Genomic DNA, 25,942 nt, shown 5'->3' with positions numbered 1-25,942 from the left:
CTTAACTGAAAGTGATGTTTAAACAAGTTGGCAATTGTTTGTGGATCTTTTTCAGAATCAATATGCTCTGCAACTCTTAGTTTTATATTTTGTTTATTTGTACATACATTTTGTTTATTTAATCTACAAAGTCTTATTTATTTTAAAACCAGCTTTTGCTCGCGGCTTCGCTGGCATTAATTTATCCCTTTAGGGGTGGAATTTATCAAAATCTTTCTTAGCCTACGTCAAAATATGACTATTCAAAAGTGCTTGTAATGAGTTTATTTGAATAAAGATTATTTCTATTTCTATTTCTATTTCATAGTAGCTTTATGCAAGCAAAGTCTCCCGATCAGTTTAAAATGGACAAAGTTTCATATAAATTTTTATCCCATATTTTATACTCTTGGGGGTAGAATTAATTAAAATCTTAGCGGATGCCTACGTCATAACATCTACCTGCATGCCAAATTTCAGCCCGATCCGTCCAGTGGTTTGGGCTGTGCGTTGATAGATCACTATGTTAGTCACCTTTGAGTTATATATATTTAGATAGAAGACTACGCGTATCTGTACGCTTAATTTTTATTTATTTACATAAGTGTATAGTTATTTATTGTTTTAAACTTATGTCCACGCATGTGCAACCTACTTTATTTTTAGTGACATTCTATTTCCTCAGGTTATCTGGTAGAGATTACGTTAGTGATAACACTGCCTTTGGTACGGGCTTCTTTCTTCAATCTTTTGTTTCATTATTCACTAGCTTTTAAACGCGGCTTTGCTCGGATTGACTCCATATAATAACTACATTACAGGCTGCTAGATGGCGCTGAAGTAGCAAAATGTATCTACATATTTTCTTTTATTTTTGTTTTTTATTAAAAAATTTTTGTTTAGTAAAAAGTATCCTGTGTTCATTCTAATACCTTCAAGAACATGAGCACAATTTAATGAAATTTATCATTATGATGATCGGTTAATTAGTATTTGCGTAAAAGCGTAACAAACTTCCCTACTTTACTACTACATTTATAATATTAAGTAAGGATTGTATCTACTGTTAGTAAAATATAAATGTAATTGTAAATTGGACTCTATTCTCCGCAATCAGTTTCTAGGTCATTGTGCGTGTAGAGCCGAGACTAAAGTAGCTATCCAAGTTCTTCCCAGAAGCGCAGAAGTTTCCTGGTGTCTTCACAGGTTTCGCGGAGTGAAGTTTGTTATTATAGATGGATGTTTGTTATTCTTTCTTCTTCTCACGCAAAAACTACTGAACGGTGTTTTGTTGAAACTTTACAGTAGCTTATACATCAGAATTAAATGTAGGCTATAAATTTCATGCGAGTAAAACCGCGGATTCAGTTAGTAAATAAATAAAACTTTTAATTCTGTTGTTGCCTTTATATATATATTAGATGTTAATAGGGGTGCAGGCATACGGCAGGGCTCCCCCGTATTTTAATCCGTTAACTGTAACTGCCCTTATTCGTTCAAAACCCGCGATAAATCTTATGCAGCAGTTGTTTTTTTAATTTTTTTATTGAGAAAGTTGTTCTATTTATGAATAAGCATTAACACAGGATTTCTAAACTGTATATATGGTTGAAGGTATTTGTCCGATGGTCTGAAGACTACCAGAGCTTTTAAGCTCGGCTTATGCCGTCGTAATTTCGATCCGCGTTTGGCAAAATAAATAATAATATCAAAATTATCAAACAGGTATGTTGCTGGAAGCTTGTCGACCATTCTTTTTGTAAACTTTGTATTTTATATCTGTTTTTATATATCACTTTTGACTGTTTGTTACCACTTCGCTGTGAGCCCTTGCCCTTGTGAGTGGTGAGAATCGTTGTATTCTCACTCCAGTTACAAGGTGATTAATAAGTTGCTAAAGTCTATGTCGTAAACTAAAATAAACTATTTGAAAAGAATACGAGCTGAGTTTCTCTACAGTTTTTCTCATCTCGAAATCATTCCGAACGGACGGTAGATTTGATATATCATAAGAGTTTGTAATATATATATGAATGAAGATATTTTATATATCTTCATTCATATATCATATTTAAATTTGAAATGGATCAAATGAAATCAAAAATAATTGATTAATGCAGAATATTATAGCCGCTTATGAATATCACTAGACGGTCAATCACTCTGAGACTATTATTATTTTTAAAACTAATTTCAATATATTTACGCATTCTATATATTTTTTTCTGATTGAAAATTTGATTGATCTGAAATTGCCGTCTGGGTGATTGATATTTTGAGCGACACATACATAAATGGGAATAGCAATATTGAAGCTGAAAATTTCAATAAGAAAACTTAACGACCTCAGTGGTATAGTAGTAGAATGTATCAAACATTATCTTATGGGTTCGATTCTCGTACAACAGAAATAATTATGACATAATCTGTGTACTAGGTGTGTCTGTACTCATATTCTAATACGTATTTATCAATACAATATATATGTACAGCAAAGTAGACATTACATATATGTAATAAAATATTCACAAATCTAAAATTATCTGTTTGTCTGTATATATGTTAAGGTTTTATGTAAAAAGGAATTAGGATGAAATTTTCATAGAATATGTAGATAAATGTGGGTAAACATAGAGACTAAAAAATGTTAAAAAACATGAAATATTTATAAATTAGCATTATATTTCTTATTAATTTTAAATAGGTCATGACCCCATGTATTAATTATTATATACATATAAACCTTCCTCTTGAATCACTCTATCTATTAAAAAAAACTGCTCCAAAATCCGTTGCGTAGTTTTAAAGATTTAACACACGTAGTCACGGACAGACAGTGATAGCTTCTTCGTTTGTAAAATAGATAAAATAAAAGTGAGAACAACGTCATTATGGCTCTACCTTCACCAGCGCCTGTGACTGTATGTATGAGAAGCACCACAACGCACAGACATCGCTGGCTCTCCGCCGACATCGCTGTCGCGGGTTCAGTACCTGGAATTAAAAAAATTTGGTTATCGATAGGTATCTTTACATATATATGTAATGATAATATTAGTAATCTTTTAAGAACAAAACATTTTTATAGTTATGATATTACGGCGAACATCACATCGGACATGCAAACCTATATTGTGTGATTAGGAGGATGTAAACTGATAATGTATTATATATTGAAGGATAAAGTCATATGCCACAACATTTGTCATATCGCTGATTAAATGCCAAAGGGCAACAACGCAAAAAATATGAAACTATTTTTCTCTCATAAATGGCATCTAACATTTTTGAAAAAAAAATAGTTTCGTGTTTTTTTTTGCGTTATGGCCCTTTGGCATTTAATCAGCGATATATTTGTCATATAAAATAATACTTTTAAAAGATAGCTAGAAAGGAAACGAGAGAGAAAAATAAAGAAAGTAAAATAAAAAATAATGAATGTAATAGAGAAAGGAAAGAAGAATGAATAAGGAATATAAACAATACAATAATTGAGATAAACACAAAAAAAATGAAATACAAATAAATTTACATTACCGTAGTACATAAGGCTAACATTACATATATTAGACTTAGTACCAAAAGGAAATTGGTACATATATGAACATCAATATTTACCAATTATCTCATATATTATGTATGTTAAAGTATTTATAATCCATAAAATAGTATTGTTTGCATGCAGCGCCAATAGATGGCGCTGTAACAAAATTGAAACTCGCTAACGTTTCGTTTTGTAGAAAGTCCATATGTATTTTACTTTATACCATTTTTTGTACCTGTATTTGAAACCGACCAATAAACCTTATATACACGAGTGTAGTGTTTTGGTTTATAGTACCCTTAGGACCTTGTGGTTTTAACAATGTATATGTATACATGAGCCAATTTCCTTTTAAACATCATTACATAGTATAAAACAAAGTCGATGTCAGCGGTTTTTTTTAACATATAGAGTAATTCAAGAGGAAGGTTCCTATGTATTATACATGTACACTCGTGCGAAGCCGGGGTGGTAGCTAGTTTCTAATAAAATAGAGTCCATATTCTATTTTATAAATTCACATATTTTTATTGTGATTTCTTCTCTTTTCTCACGCAATTAAAACAATTTTTCATTTTATTTCTATTGTTACTAAGTAATTCCTTATTATAATTTTTGTAAACATAATTTTATACTGTTTGGAAGAATATTTATACTAAGTATTTTAGTTGTAACCTATTATATCAGTTTGTGTTTATAAATTATTAGTTTTATAGTCGCGAATAATCAGCTAATGACGTAATACATCATTAAATTATGAAAACTGTGAAAAAATTATATGTATGACTACAAATAAAAAAAGAAAAAATATATATTTGTAAGTTTTTATTTATTTATTTATTTCAGGCTACTAAGCACATATTATAAATACCTTATAAACTAACATACATATGAAATAATATAAAATTAAGATATTGAAATTGTCTGTGTGATCACGGCACTGACGGCGGCAATCTGCCACGGTAGCGCCGGTACACCACACTTCGGCCAGTAGTCCTCCTTCATGAAGGTGGACAATTTTTATTTATTTATTTATTTAATTCAGGCTACATGGCCCATATTATAAATACCTTATAGACTAACATACATAAGAAATAATAAACAAATATGTAAAATAAAATTGTCTCTATGGTCACGGCACTGACGATGGCCAGTAGTCCTCCTTCATAGTCCTCCTTCAAAGTGAACAATGCGCGAACGCTGATCTCGCGTTGTGGCTCGATTCCAGTACAATGCGCGTGATATCGTGATAGCGTTGCCATTAGAAGACTAAGATGTCATGTCTCTTATCGTGTAATTTCAACTCCGTACAATCCAAGCAAATTGTATTTATATTCAATATAAATGCAATTGTATTTTTTTTTTCAATAATATTCACTATAAATGTCTAATTTAGTGTTGAAATTATAAGGACAAATTAGAGAGAGACTTTTTTTAATAAATCCTCATTATAATTGACAACCTTGGTGGTGTAGCGGTTTAGTTACTTCCGATGGTCGCGGGTTCGATTCCTTGCACAGTACAAACACTTGTATTCATTAGTATGATTCTTTGTATCGGTCTGTGTGTTTTCTATGTATATTATGTATCTATTTCCAAAAAGAAATATCTAAATGTTTGTATCAGTTGCCGACATAAGCTCTGATTAACTTGTGACTAGATGGCGTTGTGTTAATTGTCTATGGGTATTATCATTATTTTGTTTAATCTTGTAAAAGTAATACAAATTACATATTTGAAAGATAATAAATGACAACAATAAATTAAACGATATTATACTTTTTATCTATATGCATAGAGCTTCAACTTTGGTTTCATCACGAAGTGATAATCTCTGCTAATACCTAAAATAATCATTTAGCGAGATAACAGGCGCCCGCAGTTAGTTTAGGTGGCTACTTAACATTAATTTACTTAGGATAAGCACGGACTTAGCAGGTAAGGTGCAGAATGAAATATCTTTTCAATACACTTAGGCTTAACTCAAAATTAAAGTGACCTTTTATAAGCACTTTGAAATTATTACCTTAGCTGCTTAATATTTATTAAAAAAAAGGTTAGGTATTTATGATTATTTGAAAATAGAATATCTGAGCGTTCCTACTTATTCTATTTTCAAACAGTCACAAAAGTGTAATAATAAATTATATTCTTTGCACTTTTGGATTCAGTTGTTGTCAAAAGTACGTGTGTTTAAAGTACTAATAAAATATATATCACTTTGGCTATTTGTTTCCTTTTTTTTATATTTATATTTTATACCCAAATAGGAGAGTGATATTTTTGGGTAAGTAGAGGTTTTTTATATCTATTATGATTTCAAAACAGTTGACAAGTTATATATTCATGTATATTATACATGTATTTACAAAACAAAAATATTTTAGTGTGTATATCAGTTGTATAGTACCTATAACACAAGCTCTGCTTAGCGTTGTACAAAATGGCGATGTGGGCAATGCCTAGGATTATTAATATTAGTATTCCCAATATAAATAGCATTCAAAATCCAATACAAGTAATCCTATTATTAATATTATAAATGCGGAAATGTAAGTATGGATGTTTGTTACTCTTTCACGCAAAAACTATTGAACGGATTTTGATGAAACTTTACAGTAATGTAGCTTATACATCTGAATAACATATAGGCTATTAATTTCACGCAAGGACAGATAGTAATAATATAATAATATACTTGTATTTATATTCACACAGCGTCATCTAGTCCCAAGTCTGCAAAGCTTGTATTATCGGTACTAGACAAGTAATAGACAAATACTGAGATTTTTTCTGTAAATACATATATAATATATATAGAAAATACCCAGACCAAAATCATACTCATGAATACTAATTATTTTACCATGCGAGGAATCGAATCCGCGACTATCGGACTGACCGGAGTAACATGTAGGCTATATTTTTTATTGAAATTTAACGCTGGTGAAACCGCGGGCGCAGTTAGTATTTGATATAAAGAAAGAAAGAAAGAAAGAAAGAAAGAAAGAAAGAAAGAAAGAAAGAAAGAAATAGAGAAAGAGAGAAAGAAAGAAAGAAAGAAAGAAAGAAAGAAAGAAAGAAAGAAAGAAAGAAAGAAAGAAAGAAAGAAAGAAAGAAAGAAAGAAAGAAAGAAAGAAAGAAAGAAAGAAAGAAAGAAAGAAAATTTTTAAAATTTAATTTACATTTTATATTAATAATTAGAGTACCAACTAGGTCTCCGCTCAGCATATGTCGTGACGTTAATTAAATATTACAATTGCATCAAACAATTAGTAGAGCAAACAAAAGCTGACATAATCATGCGAAACAATACACTTCAATAGAATACGAATAAAGGATTTCACGACCGGTTCTGTTTTGAGTGTACCTTTGTTACACAAATACGTTAATTAAATAATTCTCACAAACTATAAATCTAAATATAATATATATAACTCAAAGGTGACTGACTGGCATAGTGATCTATCAACGCACAGCCCAAACCACTGGATGGATCGGGCTGAAATTTGGCATGTAGGTAGATGTTATGACGTAGGCATCCGCTAAGAAAGGATTTTGATTAACTCTACCCACAAAGTGATAAAATAGGGGATGAAAGTTTATATGAAACTGCCAATTTTAAACCGACCGATCGGGCTGAGACTTTGCATGCATAAAGCTACTATGACGTAGGCATCGCCTAAGAAAGGATTTTGATAAATTCCACCCCTAAGGAGATAAATTAACGCGAGCGAAGCCGTGGGCAAAAGCTAGTATACTATATAAGTCATAACCGGGTCTCGGTGGTATAGCGGTTTAACACACCGCTTCGCATCCGATGGTCGCGGGTTCGATTCCCAGCGCAGTGAAAATGTATTCATGAGCATGTTTAGTCTATAGCTAAACAGAGCTTGTGTTATGGGTACTAGACAAATGACGATGCTTAAATGAGTTTCATTTTTACTTCAAACTCCTCCATATAAAACTAATTTTGTATCTCATTGTTTTCATTGTTTTATTCAAGCTGAAGAGGAAGTGTAAGTACATCCTATGTGGCTGTAGCCCACTCATGAATAAATGTAATATTTCCTTTGAAAAGTTTACACTCTATCCTGAGTAGATAAACTATCACAACTAAGAATATCCTTCGATTCTTGTCCCTGACGGGTCTAGGAAAACGGGCAAGCATAGTAGATCTATGCAGATCGCACTGTTACTGGTCCCTTTAGCCACCAAATAATATTCTAAACCCCCTATTAAACCCCTAAACCCCTTATTCGTCTTTGAAACTCCTTATCACTTTCTATAAGATCTACACAATCCCTTTCTATTTTCAAAAAATTAGTAAGATCTCTCATCATAGCGCTACAGGTACGTGACAATAGTCCAAACGTCTGATTAAAAAAAAATCTGTTGATTCAAAAAATAATAATAAACTCCGATACGATTCGTACAATTTTTTTTATCAGTACGCAACACTCAAATCAATAAAATGCTAATAATGTCTTACGTATTCTGCAAAATCCGCTATTTAATATTAAGGAGTATTCGTTTCCAGGAAGAGTTTTCGTTACTTCATATTTCTCCAGGAAACTGGGAAACATGGAATTCCTGGGCTCAGTGATTTTGCGGTTTAGCACACCGCTTTACTTTCCATAGTTGCGGGTTCGATTCCTCACCTACATTTATATTCATGCGCATGATTTTTTGTGCCAGTCTGGATGTTCTCTATGTACATATATCATAAAGTATTTAGATCTGTTGTTTAGTACCCATAACACAAGCTCTGCTTACCTTAAAACTAGATAGCTTAGTGTGAATTATCCAGGGTTAAGAAAAAAAAAAAGGGATTACCACTTACCATCAAGTGGTCAATCAGATTATAAGTTATTCCTATTATATAAAAAAATAGAAATCTGTTAAATCATATTTACTTATCAAAGCCTATTACGCACTAAACGTTTACTTGAATGACGAGCGTGCATGGCAATAGTTGTTCATGTACGGGATTTTCATTTAATGTTAGACATAGACACCTACATATAAGTAAATAAACTGACTTTAAAAAAAATCTGTTGGATTTCTTATCAACTGAATCTGTCTGTATACTGAACTGGATGGTATGGAAAAAAATATGAATACAAAATCTTGACTTTCGTTCCTACATGAATAAATGATTTTTTATTTTGATTTTGAGATCAGATTTCCTCTTCCTATATTTTACAACAGCGTTTCTATTTTGACATTTAATCGTGTCCTGTGATAAGCAGCTTTTGTACTTCAATATTAAATAACACAGTAAGTAGGCTTATAATTATCATTAAAATTAAATAAGATACCGTCGTAGCACAGTAGTTGAGTACTCCGAATTATGGACCTTAAAGGTCGTGGGATTGAATCTGATTAATACTAAAAACTTTGTGTATTGAAAAAAGAATTTGACTTAATATCCGGTGACAGAAATCGCCGTTAACAAACAAACTGAATCCGAGAAACGACCATGTTGAATTAAAATATTCTCAATATATCAAGGAGAATTGATTTCCCTCAATATAGAAGGAAATATCAAGCGTATGTCCAGCAGTGGACGTCTCCCAGGCAGAGATGATGATGATGATTAAAGCGTAAATAATTAAAAATTTATTAATTTGTAAAGATATATAACACTTATTCAAGTCAAGATTCTTGTTATAATATTTTTGCGTATCGTATAGTTCCGTCTATAGATTTAATTTAAAAGAACTGTCAAAAAAATCAACAAATTTTTTTTTAGTATAGTTAATTTAATTAGGGTTTTTCTAGCTATTCCAATGCTTTTGGCCGCAGCTGGCATTTACAGCTTCACCGAACGATAGCGGACGAGTGCAGATGGCATTCCAAAACCGCGCAAGGACTTATGGAGCGGCTGAAGGTCTTAGTAAGACTTTAGGGGTGCGAACCTCAGCTCAGGCCGTCATAGCTTCGATCCCTGTTTGAATTAAACGAGTTATCCATCTGAGAGGAGAACCCTCCCCTTCGATGGAGGCGGCTTTCTCTGGTGTCTATGTAAAATCTTAAATGAAAATGATTTAGTTAATTCACGTAAATAAATCAAACGTACAAAACAAAGATGGCGGCCAATTCTTAAATATCAAACGGCGAGAAAAACCATAAAATACAGCTAGTAACACAAGCATAAGATCCTATCTCTTAAATGAGTACATTATGATTACGTTTCTCCTCATTTACTTCCATTTTTATTGTGATTGTATAAAAAAACATATTGTATCCCTAATAGATATACGAAATGTATGTTTGTTTATTGTCTATTGGCGCCTTAACGGCCCAATAAATCGTCACGATATTCGACCTACATACGTAGTAACTAGGATGGATATAACTCGTAGTATCGTAGTGCGTACTTTTGTTCCTGGTTCATCAATAAAATCCGGTCGCACGGCCGAATTCGCGAGTGAAATCAAATGCAAAGTGCATATCTTTCAGTATTGGCCTGTATTTTAAAATAGAAAAATATTTTTTTTTCTATAAGTATCAGTAATATTTTTCTGTTATATTTTTATGTAACTAAAATATCAAACAAACTGACAGAATATTTAATGGTAAGAGGAAAGCGTCGCTCATATACTGAATATACCAAATATATCATGAATATATAAAATAATGTAATATCCAGTTGATAGTTTACTATGAAGTGGATTTTATATTATTTTACATTTCATAGCTCCAAGAAGGTTACATGTAGGTTATTTTTTTAAGAAACCGAACCAATATGCAATTTAAAATTTATTATTGTTATGTACGAAATAAACTATTTTCTTTCTTTATTTCCTTCTTAAATATTTATATTGGTAATTTTAATTGGACAGCTTGATTACATTTCTCTTTGTTGTAAGAATAGAATTTGCGATCTTCGGACAGTGAGGCAGTAACAAAGCGCTACACCACACTTTATGTTTTACACGACAACTTTGGCGTTGTCATGTAAAACATAAACTGTAGATTTATAACAATAATATACATATATGTACAGTATTATTGTCTTTTCAAGTAAACCAACGCCTTATTAAACTTTGTTAATACAAGATTCGCAAAACAAAGCGCTATCTGAGCCCTCTCAGCTAGTTTTGGCACGCTGAATAATATATTAGGGATGAGATACGAAATCTAAGGGAGAACAGAATATATTTATTTATATTAATGACAGTATTACACAACACGTAGCTTTATATCAGCGAATAAGGAAGGAGTAAGGCGTAAGGCGTAGAGAAACGTATGAATGAGAAAATTCGTGATCCGAAGCTATTAAACACAGAATTAGGCATGAATACAAATATTTGAATTGTGCAAGGCTGGTATCCTTATATGATACAAATATTTGTATTCAAGCGACTTGAAACCATCTGATAGTAAGGCAGTTTTAATAACTAAAGTTTTTAACAAATAATTATAAAAAAATCATTATAAGAGACATCATGTCAAGGCATAATTTTTTTATAATTATTTGTTTAAAAAACATGACGTGCTCATGTTTTTAGGTACTTACCTAAAAACATGAGCACCGAGGTAGTCAAAAAGAATATATTTTAAATTCATTTTGACTACCTCGGTGCTCTAGCGGTTCAGCATACCGTTAGTTGCGGGATCGATTCCTCGAACGGCACGAACATTTGTATTCATAAGTATGATTGTTTGTATCGGTCTGGGTGTTTTTTATGTATATTATACATGAATGTATTTATGAAAAAAAATAACTACATATTTCTACAAGTTGTCTAGTGCCCATAACACAGGCTGTAGCTACCATAACTTAGATCTAGATGGCGCAGTGTGAATTGTCCTGAGATTATCATCATATCATCATTATAATTTTGTTCGTTTTGATATATTTCTTTGTTCTATTACTTATTATACAACATTCTTCACTTGAAAAGGAGTGATATAATGGTATTCCAACTACGTCACTATACGGAAATTGTCGATTGATTAGGCGGCGTTTTCTACGAAGACTTGCTATTACAGTGAAAGCAACGTATTGGAAATTGCACTTAATTTACTAAAATATATAGTACAAAACGAAATGGCACCGTTCCCTCTCATTGTAAATGTAAAATCGACATCTGACCATTGGTTACGCGGCGTAATTGGAGAAATAATTGAGACCTCCTAAACGATTTACTTATTTATTATGCCTTTCCTTGTATCTGTAATTGAAGCCTTCTTACGCTATCGTTACAATTGTAAGTTATTTTTAACGAAGTTCAAAATAGAAATAACTGAATTAGTATGTATTGAAATATCGTAGATATATTGATACTTTCATGTAACATTCTATATGTGTAATTAACAACCCGTTCTAACTTCGCACTGATGGATTAAAATTGTTTAGATTTTTCGATGGGATATCAAGGGGTCATGTGATTTCTATAGTACCACTAATGTGCTATTTGATTATTGACCCTTCTGATCGAGCCCCTTCCAATCCACAAGGGGATCGAAAGTTCGACGGCTGAGAAAGAGATTCGAACCCTTAGCAGTGCCCTCAGACTAAAGTCGTATCTGTCAGGCACGAGTTGGGTATCAATCATACTCATGAATAGAAATATGTGCATCGTGCAAGGAATCGAACCCGCGACAATTAAACGTAAGGCGGTATGCTAAACCACCAGACCACTGAGACCATCAAGTATTTTTTGTATCAATTTATAATTCTAACAGACTCTCTGATGATGAAACAGCGATAACAAACCAAAGTAATTGGGCTTCAAGTCCTTCCGCGGGTTTGGAGTGTCATCTGCATTCGCACCTATCGTCCGGCGAAGTTGTAAAGGCCAGCTGCGGTTGACAATATTAGAGTAGTCCAAAAGAAAGCCCGTTTTTTTTTATGGATGATAATGGAATGGTGCACCCGCCTGCGCTAACGGTTTACGCTGGCGGGGCACCAGTGGAGGATGATAAGATGAGCATGAGGTCAGGTCAGTTAGCCCATCGTGACAAATTCACCAAGAATTTATCACGATGGTTTCCAGGGGGAACCGCGTGGAGGTCAACCTGACATGGTGCATTGCTAGCAATAAGATCATAAGTCTACATTACTACCAATCCCCTTTCCCCCCAAGAAAGCCCGTTGATTGTTTTAATGCGATGAGTAGAACAAAGTTCATTACTATACATAATCTATAATTTTACTGCCATATCCCAAATTATAACCAAGTGTAGACTTAATTAAATACTGTACTTATAACCTTTTATATTCAAAGCAACAGGGTTTAATTAACTCTAGTCTAGATATTAACACTTCATCTATACTAGTATTAAAGCTTTTTAGATAATGAAACTGGAAGGAGGCTCCGTTTTGTCTCAAGAGACGAAATCAGTTACAGTTGACCTCGCCCTGAAAATACTGAAAGCACTCAGCTAGTATGGTCTGGATTGTTTACATTTGCTTTTTATCAAGATTTTCAGGCAAGGAATGAAAGCGGAGCATAATGTAATACTTTATTAGATGTTTGTTTGTGAACAGATGACGTTGACGTTATATCTATATATATATGTATGTATATATTATATATATATGTAATTAGGCCTTTCAAATTTATTTATTTGCTATGTAGAATTGTTGTAAACAATTCGCGCCAGCTTACTTCCGATGTTCGCGGGTTTGATTCCTCACACGGTACAGACATTTGTATTCATGAGTTGTTTGTATTTATCTGAGTGTTTTCTATGTATGTATCTAAAAAAAAAATATATTTCATTACCAGCTACTCTCCCGGCTTCTCACGGGTGTACATGTATTATATATACAAACCATCCTCTAGAATCACTCTATAAATTAAAAATTATCACTTCAAAGAATAGAATTAAGCATACATAGGGACGGACAGACAGCGACAGCGAATTTGTTTTATACTATGTAGTGATGATTGTGTGATGATGATGTAGTGATGACCAGTACCCATAACAAATTTACACAGATATTTTTTTATCCTTCGACTATATGACGCTGTGTAACTTCGTCCTGTGTTATTGTTTTTTTTATTCTATGATGGTGACAATCAAGCATATGGCCTATATAATGGTAGACAGTTACCGTAGCCTATGGACGCCTGACAGACCAAGAGTGTCACGTGCGCGTTGCAACCTTTAAGAAACCACGGCAGGTAGTTTATTTCACAATCTAAGTCTTCGCACGTAGGAGGAAGCTTCTCTGAAACTGGGTGCTGGTTGTTCGGGTTACGATTGATTAGACTATTTGATTTTGCAATAGCAAATGCTAGTAGTCGTTTCAAAATATTTTCATTCAGGTCTATTACAGACACTTATGATATGTCAAATCTACCGTCAGTTCGGAATGAATTTGAGATGAGAAGAACTAACAAGAAACTCGGCTCCTATACTTTTACACATTCATTCATTCATTCATAATTTAAGAGCTACGCTCTTGTCGGTGGAGCTCTTGCCACTTTCCGCGATCTTCCATCATGCTCTTTAATTCTTGATACGACACGACTCCCATTTTGTCCTCAATTTGTTTGATGTAGCTATTCCTTGGTCTTCCCCTCCCCCTCTTTCCTTCTATTTTCCCCTCAGTAATAATTTTCTTGAAATCATCGTGCCGTATCAAGTGCCCTACACATAACTAACTAACTTACTTACCTAACTTTTACACATACATATACAAATTAATATTATATATTAGCTGTACCCGCTACTTCGTCCGCGTGAAATTTTACTTTATTTTTCTAAAATAATAGTACAAAGTAGCCTAAGTTACTACTTATTACATTAGATACCTGCAAAAAAAAGTCCTGTCAAAATCGGTCCAGCCATTTCTGAGATTAGCCGGAACAAACTGACAGACAGACAAAAATTGTAAAAAATGTTATTCTCTTTATTATAGAATAGAATAGAACAGAAAATCATTTATTCAAATAAACTTACATTGAAGCACTTTTGAATAGTCATTACATTTTTTTAATCTACCGCTCATTCGGAAAGTTGTCTCATCACAAGAACGAGCAAGAAACTCGCGTGTTGTTCTTTTAAATAATTTTATTATTACTTTACATTTTTAAGTTTAAGTGTGTGAATACAAACCACCAATTAGCACTAATTCAATTAAATACTCAAATAGAAAAAATATTGAATATATAACCAACTGGTTAAACAATTATTACGTAGATATGTGTTGAAATACATATAAAACTCTGCTAACCACGAACTGTTTGTAATCACAACAGCAATTAAAACAGCGTCATCGCATCTGTTATTTTGTTTAGGAGTGTCAGAACTTCTCATAACTTCCACTGGGAATAGTTTTGTATACTGCATATTGTTGACTCACCTGATATGTTTTATATAAAATATGTCTGTTATTTTAATTAGTATTTACTATTTTATAGTTTCATGTATAAATATAATAATATCTCAGGACAATTTACACAGAGCCATCTAGTCCCACGTTAAGCTAGCTAGAGCTTGTGTTATGGGTAATAGATAGCTGATACAAATACATAGATATTATTTTTTGGTAAATATATATTTTACATAGAAAATACCCAGAACGAGGCAAACAATCATACTCATGAATGTTTGTGCCATGGGTATCAAACCCGCGACCAACGAAAGTAAAGCGGTGCGCTAAACCGCTAGGCCACTGTGGACGTCAAAATAATATTATTAGTACTTCTTGTTAGCTATGCAAAAAACAAAATTTAAGTGTCTCTTTGTAACTTCAAGTTATAAGCTTTTCACTAAATGCATATTACTTAATTTACATAATCATATTACATTTTTTTTTATTTGTTTGGTGTTGGTAATCTCTATAACGGCTGAACAGATTTTATCAGGACTTTCACTTGTAGATAGTTAGTGCTAAAAGAAGTCTGTTTGCAATTTAAAATTACCAGCTTTTCATTAAATGCATATGAAACTATATTAAGTACTGACATAAACAAAATCTGTCTTTTTTTACACAGATTTTGTAGTTGTCGGAATTTTTACTAGCTGTTAGTTGATAATTAGTTGATAGCTAGTTTAGATAGATAGTCAGTTGATAGCTGATAGTTGATAAGTAATTTGGGCTACATATATTATAGTACAAAGTAACAGCTGATTTAAAACCATTCCAAGTTGCTATTATTAAAAAAAATACAGCTCATTCAACACATTGTTATTCAAAGCATTTTCTCAACAACGCGTGTAGTGAGGGGGTAATGTAATATCATTGAAGTAGCTATACATACATACACTCGTAAAGTTTTATGCGTTTATATTCTGTTTAGACGTCAATGCGTCGCCAAAGGTCTGCGTTATTGTCGTTGTAGTATTATGAGTATGGGCGTACCCAGGAAACGGGGATTTTAGTGTAGAAGAAGAATAGAATAGAAAATCATTTATTCAAATAAACTTAATTTAAGCACTTTTGAATAGTCATAACAATTTGTTTTTTATCTACCACTCGTTCGGAAAGCTGTCTCATCACAAGAAGAACGAGCAAGAAACTTGTGTGTTGCTCTTTTAAATAATCCTTGTAAGATTACATTTACAAGTCGAAACGTGTGAATACAAACTACCAACAAGCACAAATTTTTTGGGTCAAATATAATCATGCAATAAGATTAAATCAGTCGTAGTGATAAGAGCAGACCAGTCCCTACAAGCAGCACTCATTCACGAGTATGACGGATGAGCCAGCCATCACTGCGCTCGACCATATTTTAGGGAGCCCATTGACCCGGCCCACCACGCCGCCACATGTCTGGACATTTTAGTGAGCATGACTACTCATTCCACTCGACCACGTCACAGCTACAAAAATTACTATATGGTAGTTACAGTATTCGCACTTTACATAAGGATGCATGCGGCAATCAATACAAAAGCCGCTACGCTATCATATATCAAGAAAGCAGTATGAAAATTAAAATTAAAAGTGTAAAAATGAAACTCAAAATTTACCCAGTCATTTACCAGTCAGTCAGTCAGTCAAGTACCTAGTCAACAAAATTGATTTTTATATTACGATGGTGGCAAACTAGCCTACCACCCATCTGATTGTAAATGGTTACCGTAGCCTATGGACGCCTGAAACACTAGGGGTGTTACGTGCGCGTTGGTCACCCTAAACTTACATAACTGGCTAACTGCCTCAGCTTCACACGGGTGTACATGTAATATACATATAAACCTTACTCTTGAATCACTCTATCTATTAAAAGAACTGCTTCAAAATCCGTTGCGTAGTTTTAAAGATTTAAGCATACATAGGGACAGACAGCGACAGTGAATTTGTTTTATACTATGTAATGATTACCAGCCTCAGCTTCGCACGGATGGACCTGTATTATACATATAAACCTTCCTCTTGAATCACTCTATTCATTGCTGAAAACTGCATTAAAATCCGTTGCGTAGTTTAAAAGATCTAAGCGAACAGACAGCGGAATAGATTTTTTTATATTATGTAAATATTATATAAATTTAATGTACATAGAATACATATGGCGGACTTAACATTATGCGGCATTATCTACCAGGCAACCATGGGTGGTGTAGAGAATAATTGTTAAATAAATGATGTAATAGACAATACACATACAAATATATGAATAAATAACTACATATATATAAATACATGTCCGATTATCTTAAATGAAATTTCATGTACAGCCACCGATTAAAATATGTTTGCTGAAGGAATATTGTGTTAGGTATATCAACTCTATGTACTAGTAAAAGTATGTATTATAATAAAATAACAACTATATAACATTAATTTAACTATGTCTCTAACACAATTCACTTTAGCAATTAAAATACCACCAGCACATCCTGTGCTCATAGACCGAATGCCGTGGCTTACAAAAACCCTCCCTTTTATACAGAGAAGATATGAGTGGAGGTTATATGCAACTAGTTTAACTATACCGAGTAATAATGAAACTACCTTCTTTTAATATAAAATATCAGATTTGTCGACAATATCGATGTGAAACCTAGCAATTGCAATATTTAAGTTGTTGTATTATTGAAATAAAAAAACTGAATTTAATAATGACGCCACGGAATGTTCGGGAAGTTCAAAAAATTTATATAAAGTTAAACAAAACAACACCGATATTCTATACGTGACGAAACTAATCTAAATTTGAATTTTATAATTTTATTTTTAAATATATTAAATGGCTATTTGTGATCGCAAACGGTAGAAATAAGAATAAAACAGGAATAAAAAAGGGGACACATGAAGATAGGTTACTAAAATCTTGAAGATCTGATTTGAATCTGGCCAATGATTTAGAAGTTGACATGTGCCACGTAAATTAAAAAATTAAGAGCAACGCTCTTGTTGGTGGAGCTATTGCTACTCCCCACGTTCTTCAATCATCCTCTTTAAATATTGATACGACACGACTCCAATTTTGTCTTTAATTTCCTTGTTGTAACAGTAGCTTTGTGTTTCCTTCTCCTCTTTTCTTCTAATTCTCCTTCAATAATAATGTCCATAAATTCATCGTGTGTCTTAACAATTTCCTACGTACATTTTCAATAGTTTTCAATATATCTTGTCTCTTCTTTATTCCTTTTTTCTTCAGATATATTATAGCAAAAATCAGGAAACGACAACACGATGTAACAATCCAGAAGTTACACTATATTGCTCATATTTCTTGAGAAAAAGGGACGAAAATATATATCACTATATTGAGCTTTAGGAATGTGATATAAAAGGAATTCTACGGATGTTTCCTTGAAGATTTGGCTCTGTTTGGTACGAAATGATTTCATTCTATCCTCTGTAGGTAAATGTTATGACGACCTCGGTGGTCTAGCGGTTTAGAATATTGCTTTACTTCCGATGGTTACGGTTTCGATTCCTCGCAAATGTTCATGAGTATGATTGTTATGAGTGTTTTTTTGTAATATATATAATACTATGTACTAGTTGTGCCCTCGGCTTCGTTCGCGTGGTTATCAAAAACACTATCGCGATAAATGACTTGGATAGTCAGTCATACAAAAATATTTTTTCAATTCGAACCAATAGTTCCTGAGATTAGCGTTCAAATAACTCTTCAGCTATATACTATTAGTATAGATGTATTAAGTATATAAGTATATAAGAAGTATATAAGTACTTATATTAGTTGTCTACTACCTATAACACACAGCTTCTATCTATTAAACAAGCTCTACTTAGCTTTGTACTAGACTGCGATGTATAATTCATACAGCGCCTGAGTTATTATGTATCTAAACGCCTCTGAAAAACTCATTGTAGATATTAACTTATTTTTTATACACATTCTAATATCAAGTAATGGTAAGTGCTTACCTTACCTAATACATAATATATGATCATTTGGTTTGCAAATACTACTATATACTTTAATTGCACTTACACGTTATTACATCTCCATCATTACATAGTATAAAACAAAGTCGCTTGCACTGTCTGTCCGTACCTATATATCCTTAAATCTTTAAAACTACGCAACGGATTTTTAAGCGTTTTTTTTTTAATAGATAGAGTGATTCAATAGGAAGGTATATATATATATAATATATTTTACACCCAGGCGAAGCCGGAGTGAGTAGCTAGTAATATATAAGAAACAAATATATTACAGAGTTTATTATATTACAGACAATCTTGCTGTCCTCAAGTATCGTTTAGAAAGAGTCAATAGGTCTATTATAGGAATAGATATAAAAATTTACAATAAGATAACAAGGCATATACTGGAATTGCCCTTAAATAAATGCAAAACATCTGTTAAATCATATTTACTGAGCAAGGCCTATTACTCACTAAACGATTACTTGAATGACGAGCGTGCATGGCAATAGTTGTTCATGCACGGGATTTTCATTTAATGTTAGACATAGACACCTATTTTATAGATATATAACCTCAGTTAAGTCCATTTTGTATTAGTTTTTTGCACAATAAACTTATTATTATTATTTATATATACATTGTAAATAAACTGGCTTTAAAAAATAATAACTCAGTTGAGTTTCTTGCTAGTTTTTATCAGGTTGGACTGGACGGTAGGGAAAAAATTATAATATAAAAAATTTACGTTCATAAGCGGCTAAAAATTCCCACATGAATAAACGATTTTTGAAATTGAATTTGAATTTGAAAATATTATATTAAAAATGTTCAAATATATATATATCTGCCACATACTTTATATATAAAACAAATGTAATATATGTGGCAGATTTACATGTATATACACAAGACACACCCGTCTCTGTTTATCGTCGGCGTTTCCATTTGATAGACGCAATAATAGAACTCGAATATAAATACACAATCCACCCCCGTGAGGGTGTCAATTTCTTTAGTGAATTCAGCAATAATCCCTCGCGTAGCCATCCCTCCATCCTCTGACGAATCTCCTGAATACTCCAATAATAGTCACTCACTTTTCACTGATTGATTTTTTACTGAATAATAAAATAAGGTTTCCTCTTATTTGCCGACATTGGTTGGTTTTTATTCAGGTCGTAAGTTTGATTCCCGGTACAAATATTTGTATTTGTCAGTATGATTGTATGTATCGGTATGGGTGTTTTTTATGTATATTATGTAGGTATTTATAAAAAAAAATGCTTTTAAGTATTTATAGTAGTTGTTTAGTAACCATAACACAAACTTTGCTTAACTTGGAACTAGATGGCGCTGAGCGAATTACCCAGGGTTAGTATTATTATTACTCTACCATATTTTTAGAATGAATATACTATGTCCCTAGATAATGAAAATAGATTTTTACATTTGAATTGAAATTCGTCAACGTGACGAATTTCGATTCAAATAATACTTACAGAATGTTGCAGAAATAGTTTATTTTTAACTGTATGCCTATTTCTGAAACATTCTCTATTTATTACTTAAATTAAAATATGTTACTATATATGTAGATACAAGTTTTATATTCAATAGACAAATAAATGTATATAATTATATGTATGAACAAAATCTACGTATTTATATAGGGACGGATCTACCTAAGGGCATTTTGGGCTACAGCCCAGGGTCCCGAGGATACAAACGGCCCCTAGTCACCTCTGAAACGATATTTAGTATGTAAAAAACCCTCAGATTAATCAACTCATGGAAGTGCGCGTCTATCGAAAGGAACTGGGAATTTCTGATCGCTTGTTTTTGGTCGGTGTATTTTTTTAGTTGAGTAATAATATATATATATATACCTATAAAGATATTCTTTATAATAATATAATTAAATATTTCAATGATTCAAATTTTGGCGCGTACCGCGCTGTTGATTGCAAGGAGTGTCAAAGGGAGCTGTCAATAGAAATAACATAAAAATGGATCGTGCAAAAACAAGTGTGCGTGAATAAGGTTATATAAAACATATTATAAAAAGACAGTAATAGTTGAATAATAATTGTAATAAACTTTAAATGTCGTTTCTTTGTTTACAGGTGAGGTATATGTGTGATTCATTATTTCAGTGTTAAATAATTGTAGTGTTTTAAAATTAAATAAAACATTTCTTTGTTAACAGAGAAACAAATTTTAGTTTATTTTTTATTTATTTATTTATTTATTTATTAGCATACAAAACAGATTACAGTCAATATAATAATATAATTAGGAGCGTGTAGTTCGGTACAGAACTGGATTGTAATCCAACACTATGTATGTCTAAGAGCTAAATTATATAGACGCATTCAATATACGCTAGATAGCTATATAAGGTTATATAATAAAAAGTAAACTAAATAGAAAATGATATATAACTACGTAATGCAATGAATTATCATGTTAACAGAATTTTATTTATATTAAAGAAAAGAAAATTGGTATACCTAATGTTAAATATAATTTGTCACTTTACGGTGGAAATTTAATTGTCTCCGGAACTGGACCAGCGTTGAATGGAAAATATCTATATTTCTATTCGAGACAAGAATTTCATTGTATTGGCGATACATTCGAACTATTGGATTATAATAAGAAGTATTATTATATATTTTATAAAGAAACCCTGAAAATATCATTATATATAGGTAGGCCCCTGTAGATTTAGACCAGGACCCCACAAATTCACGGTCCGCACCTGTTTATATCAGTCGTCTAATATATATAACACTAGTTCTGCTTAACTTGGAACTAGACGACATTGTGTCACGAGACATTATTATAATTATGACAATTAACTTTGAAATAACTAAACTATTATGAACTTTGATTAATAACTGATTAATTATATATTAAATTAATTAATGCCAGCTGCTATTTGATTTGCAGGCTGAGTTCTAGTAGATGAGATAGTTATAAATTAAATATGGCAGTTAAATTACAGAGTCCTAACCATCTTAGTCTGTCAAATTGACATTGACAGCCTCTGTGGTCTAGCTGTTTAGCACACCGCTTTATTTCCGATGGTCGCGGGTTCGATTCATTGCACGGTGCAAACATTTATATTAATGAGTATGATTGTGTGTAATGGTCTGTGTGTATTATGTATGTATATAAAAAAGTGTAATTAAGTTACATCAGTTGTCCAGTAGCTATAAAGCAAGCTCTGTTTAGCTTGGAACTAGATATTGCTGTGCAAATTACTGTCTTATGATTATGACGCAAGCAAACGACTTTATAAAGGTTGTACTTCTTTGCAAAATGAAGCAGAAAACCTTTTTATTTCATTGTGAAAGTTAATATAGTTACTATTTAAGAATCGTGTAATATTAAAAAAAAATACTTCTTAAAAAATGAATCGAAGATCCTTTTTATTTCATTGTAAATGTTAATATAGTTACAATTTAAGAATCGTGTAATATTAAAAGTAAATACTTCTTTAAAAAATTAATTACAGAACCTTTTTATTTCATTGTAAATGTTAATATAGTTACTATTTGGGAATCATGTAGTATTAAAAAAATATAAACTATAACTATAACTCCTACATTCTCCATCTACTGTAGATTGGATTGAATTTGCGAATCGAGTAATATTAAAAAAAAATCTAACTCCTAAAATCTACATTGGACTGCATCATTCCTACCACTATACATAAATGGTATTTACAATTTGGCATGAAACCAAGATCTAACTAATAAAAAGCCTTCTTTCCCCCGGGGGATGAATGAAGCTTTCATAAATACCGAATGTGAAATTATTTGGGATGAAACATTTCCGTAATAGACGAAAAGAAGTTTATTAATAACTAGCTGTACCCGCGAATTCGTTCGCGTGGAGTTTAACTTTATTCCACCAGAGCAGATTTCGAACTCGCGACATTGTACTCAGTAAGATAAGGTAGTAAACCACTGTGTCACGCTGTATATAGCTGTATACGTGTTTTATAAATAAAATATCCAACTGTTCCTCACGTTTTCGTGCCATCAAGGACGCCCCCGGTAATCTAAGTAGAAATTTTCCCTTTAGTGTCGTCCTTTATTTAACTTCATTCGCTGCTGTATCAACGAAATGGGTTTACTTTGTGACTCGAGTTACCGTCCAAATATTTGTCGATACTTTTAATTTCTATCGATACATTTCGCGTTGCAATTTTATTGTGTACAGCTTTATTGAAATAAGATATAAAACATTTATGATCATTAATAAAAAGGTTAAAAAAAAAACAATTTTCTTTAAAATTGTTGTTTTGAACTCTTTATTTTATTACAAATGCAAATAGAATTTAAAACATTTTTTAATCAAATGTTTAAAATAAATTTCAAAAAGAACACTTGTTTATTATGTTTTATTTGATGCAAATTCGACTATAATTGGTAATAGGTTCTATTATTAAAGACTATACATTTATGCGTGTGTGTGTCAAATACAGGGTAGTGTGTGTAATTTTTTATTGCTTAAAAGTATTTTTATGCATAAAAAAAGAAATATAAGCATTTTACACTACCCTTCTATATAAACCATTAATGTGCTAAATTTCACATATCTCCGTCCGAAAATTGCAATTTCGTAAAAAGGGGTACAAAGTTTTAACTACGTAACTTCACGTATTAATATATGTAGACAATTAACAATTACTATTATTTTTTAAACCTATATTGCATTACAAAAGAATTAAAAACAATAAGATATCGTACCTCACTTAATTCAATTCCATTTTCAAATAAACAAAGAGGTTTTAAACAATAAGGTATATTCTATTTTTGCTCGTAATACTAAGTTGGTCACACAACTTGGCCATAATCCGAACTGCATTCACAGATTTTAATCCAGATTTACTTGCGTTGTATATTGCATTTGGTTCTCTCGTTTTCAAATATAGAAATAACACTGAAGTCAATTCGATTTTTAAATATTTTCAAATATATTTTTTCTTTTTAATCTTTAAAGAGTGGAAACAACAATAGATTTGAGAACAATAAGATATTGTATTTATCACTGAATTCAATTCGATTTTTAAATACTTCGAAATTATATTTTTTTATTTTAAAAGAAGATGACACAGTGGGTATTCATGATTTAGTTAAAACAATACCATAAATTTAGCCAAGCATTATCATCGAATTCCATTCCATTTTTAAATATTACTTTTTTATTTTAAAAACCATCACAGGTAAAAAAAAGGATTAAAACAATAAACTCTATAATAATATATCTATATTTGTTCGTAATATTTTTACAGTTGGTCACAACTGTTCTTAATCCGAACCAGCGTTCGCAGTTGTTATCTAGTTAATAATATTTATGTATTATTTCTCTCTCTTTCAAGTAAAGAACGTATAGTTAGTAAATAAAGTCCATTTTTAAAATAGTTTTTTTTTGTATCTATTAAGAGTGGGATCTTACAGTTCAATAAGAAACAACAGAAGCAGCAATTTTACTTGCGTTGTATATCGCATTTGATTCTCTCTATTCAAATTCAAATTCAAAATATCTTTATTCATGTAGGTCTATTACAGACTCTTATGATATGTCAAATCTACTGTCAGTTCGGAATGATATCGAGATGAGAAGAACTGACAAGAAACTCAGCTCGTATTTTTTTCAAATACTAGTGGAACATGTGTATGATAAATACAGTTATTAAAATTCAAATTTGGGAGAATAGAGTGACCACCAGCATATGCTATCGCAAAGAACAAAAAATTTAATCAGTGTTCACAACCTGAACAGACCAGTCCCCACAAGCAGCACCCGTTCACGAGTATGACGTATGAGCCAGCCATCATTGTACTCAACCATATTTGAGGGAGCACATTTTGAGGGAAACATATTTTGAATATATGTCTGTCTGAAGAACGCAATATTAGAATCCATTTTTAATTGTTTATGTATAATTACAATAAGATGTTTTAAACATCACTGAAATCAATTTGATATTCAAATACTTCCAAATATTACTTTTTTATTCTTTTTTTAAACCTACACAAAGTGGAAACTTACAACAGAGTCGGAAATAATAACCAGTATTATTTAATAATTAATTCAATTCCATTTTTAAATATAACTTTTTCATTTCTTTTTTTTAATAATCTCCACAAAAAGGTTTGGAAACAATAAGCTATATATATTTTTGCTGGTAACACTAAGTACTTTTACAGTTGGTCACACAACTTGGCCGTAATCCGGACCAGCGTTCACAGTTTTTAATCCAGATATAGCCGCGTTGTTAAAAGTTTTTACCGGTTTTTTCCGAACAGTTACTGTTTGAGTTCTTTCAGTTTCGGGGACTATGAAACTCGGTGATTAAAATCTATATACGGTTTAGGATGGTCGAGATTCTCGTTTTATATGTTTTCTATTTTTGGACGAAAATAGATCGAAAATTAAATAAAACCCGTGCACTGAAGACTACGCCTTAAAACGAAGTACAATAAGAAATATTTTCCTCTGAAATTGTTAGCCGGTCGTATTGTTTATCTATGTAATATATAAAATTCTCATGTCGCGATGTTTGTTCCTAAACTCACCCGAAACGGCTTATTGTGAAATTTTGTGTGCATATCGGTCTGAGTATCGGTCAACATTTTTCATACCTCTCAATGATAAGCGTGACGCGGCCCTATATACTTAATTTATTTTATTGATAAATTCCTTTATTTATATTTTACTAGCTATACCCGCGTTAAATTTCAATATATAGATTTCAATTAAAAATAAGGGCTATATGTTATTCTAATGCAAGCTATATTACTGTAAAGTTTCATCAAAATCCGTTAAGTACTTTTTGGGTGAAAGAGTAATAAACATCCATAAACATTAACTTTCGTGTATATAATATTATTAAGATTTGATATTTAAAAAAAAATACAACCCTAAGTTTTCACCCTTCAACCACCAACCTTTATTTCTTAATAGCGATGCCTTATCAATCCTTTTATGAGCTCGGTGATCTAGCGATCTAGCATACCGCTTTACGACCGATGGTCGTGGGTTCGATTCCTCGATGCAAACGTTTGTATTCATGAGTA

The 25,942-nt window shown here is 31.9% G+C and overlaps 1 protein-coding gene across 1 annotated transcript in view; it reads right to left on the bottom strand.

The window, feature by feature from the left end:
* LOC131840708 (uncharacterized) overlaps positions 1-2,953 on the bottom strand; it is a 61,621-nt gene extending 58,668 nt beyond the window's left edge. The window contains exon 1 of the mRNA XM_059188898.1: positions 2,881-2,953. Coding sequence (XP_059044881.1) covers positions 2,881-2,953 — 73 coding nt within the window. The remainder of the gene's footprint in view (positions 1-2,880) is intronic.
* Positions 2,954-25,942: the final 22,989 nt, after the last annotated feature.

Source organism: Achroia grisella, unplaced genomic scaffold (genome assembly GCF_030625045.1).
Source record: "Achroia grisella isolate CSIRO2021 unplaced genomic scaffold, CSIRO_AGI_Agris_v1 utg149, whole genome shotgun sequence".
In the NCBI taxonomy this organism is placed as follows: Eukaryota; Metazoa; Arthropoda; class Insecta; order Lepidoptera; family Pyralidae; genus Achroia; species Achroia grisella.
The sequence above is the reverse complement of the archived record's forward strand: the minus strand, read 5'-3'. Positions and strand labels throughout refer to the sequence as shown.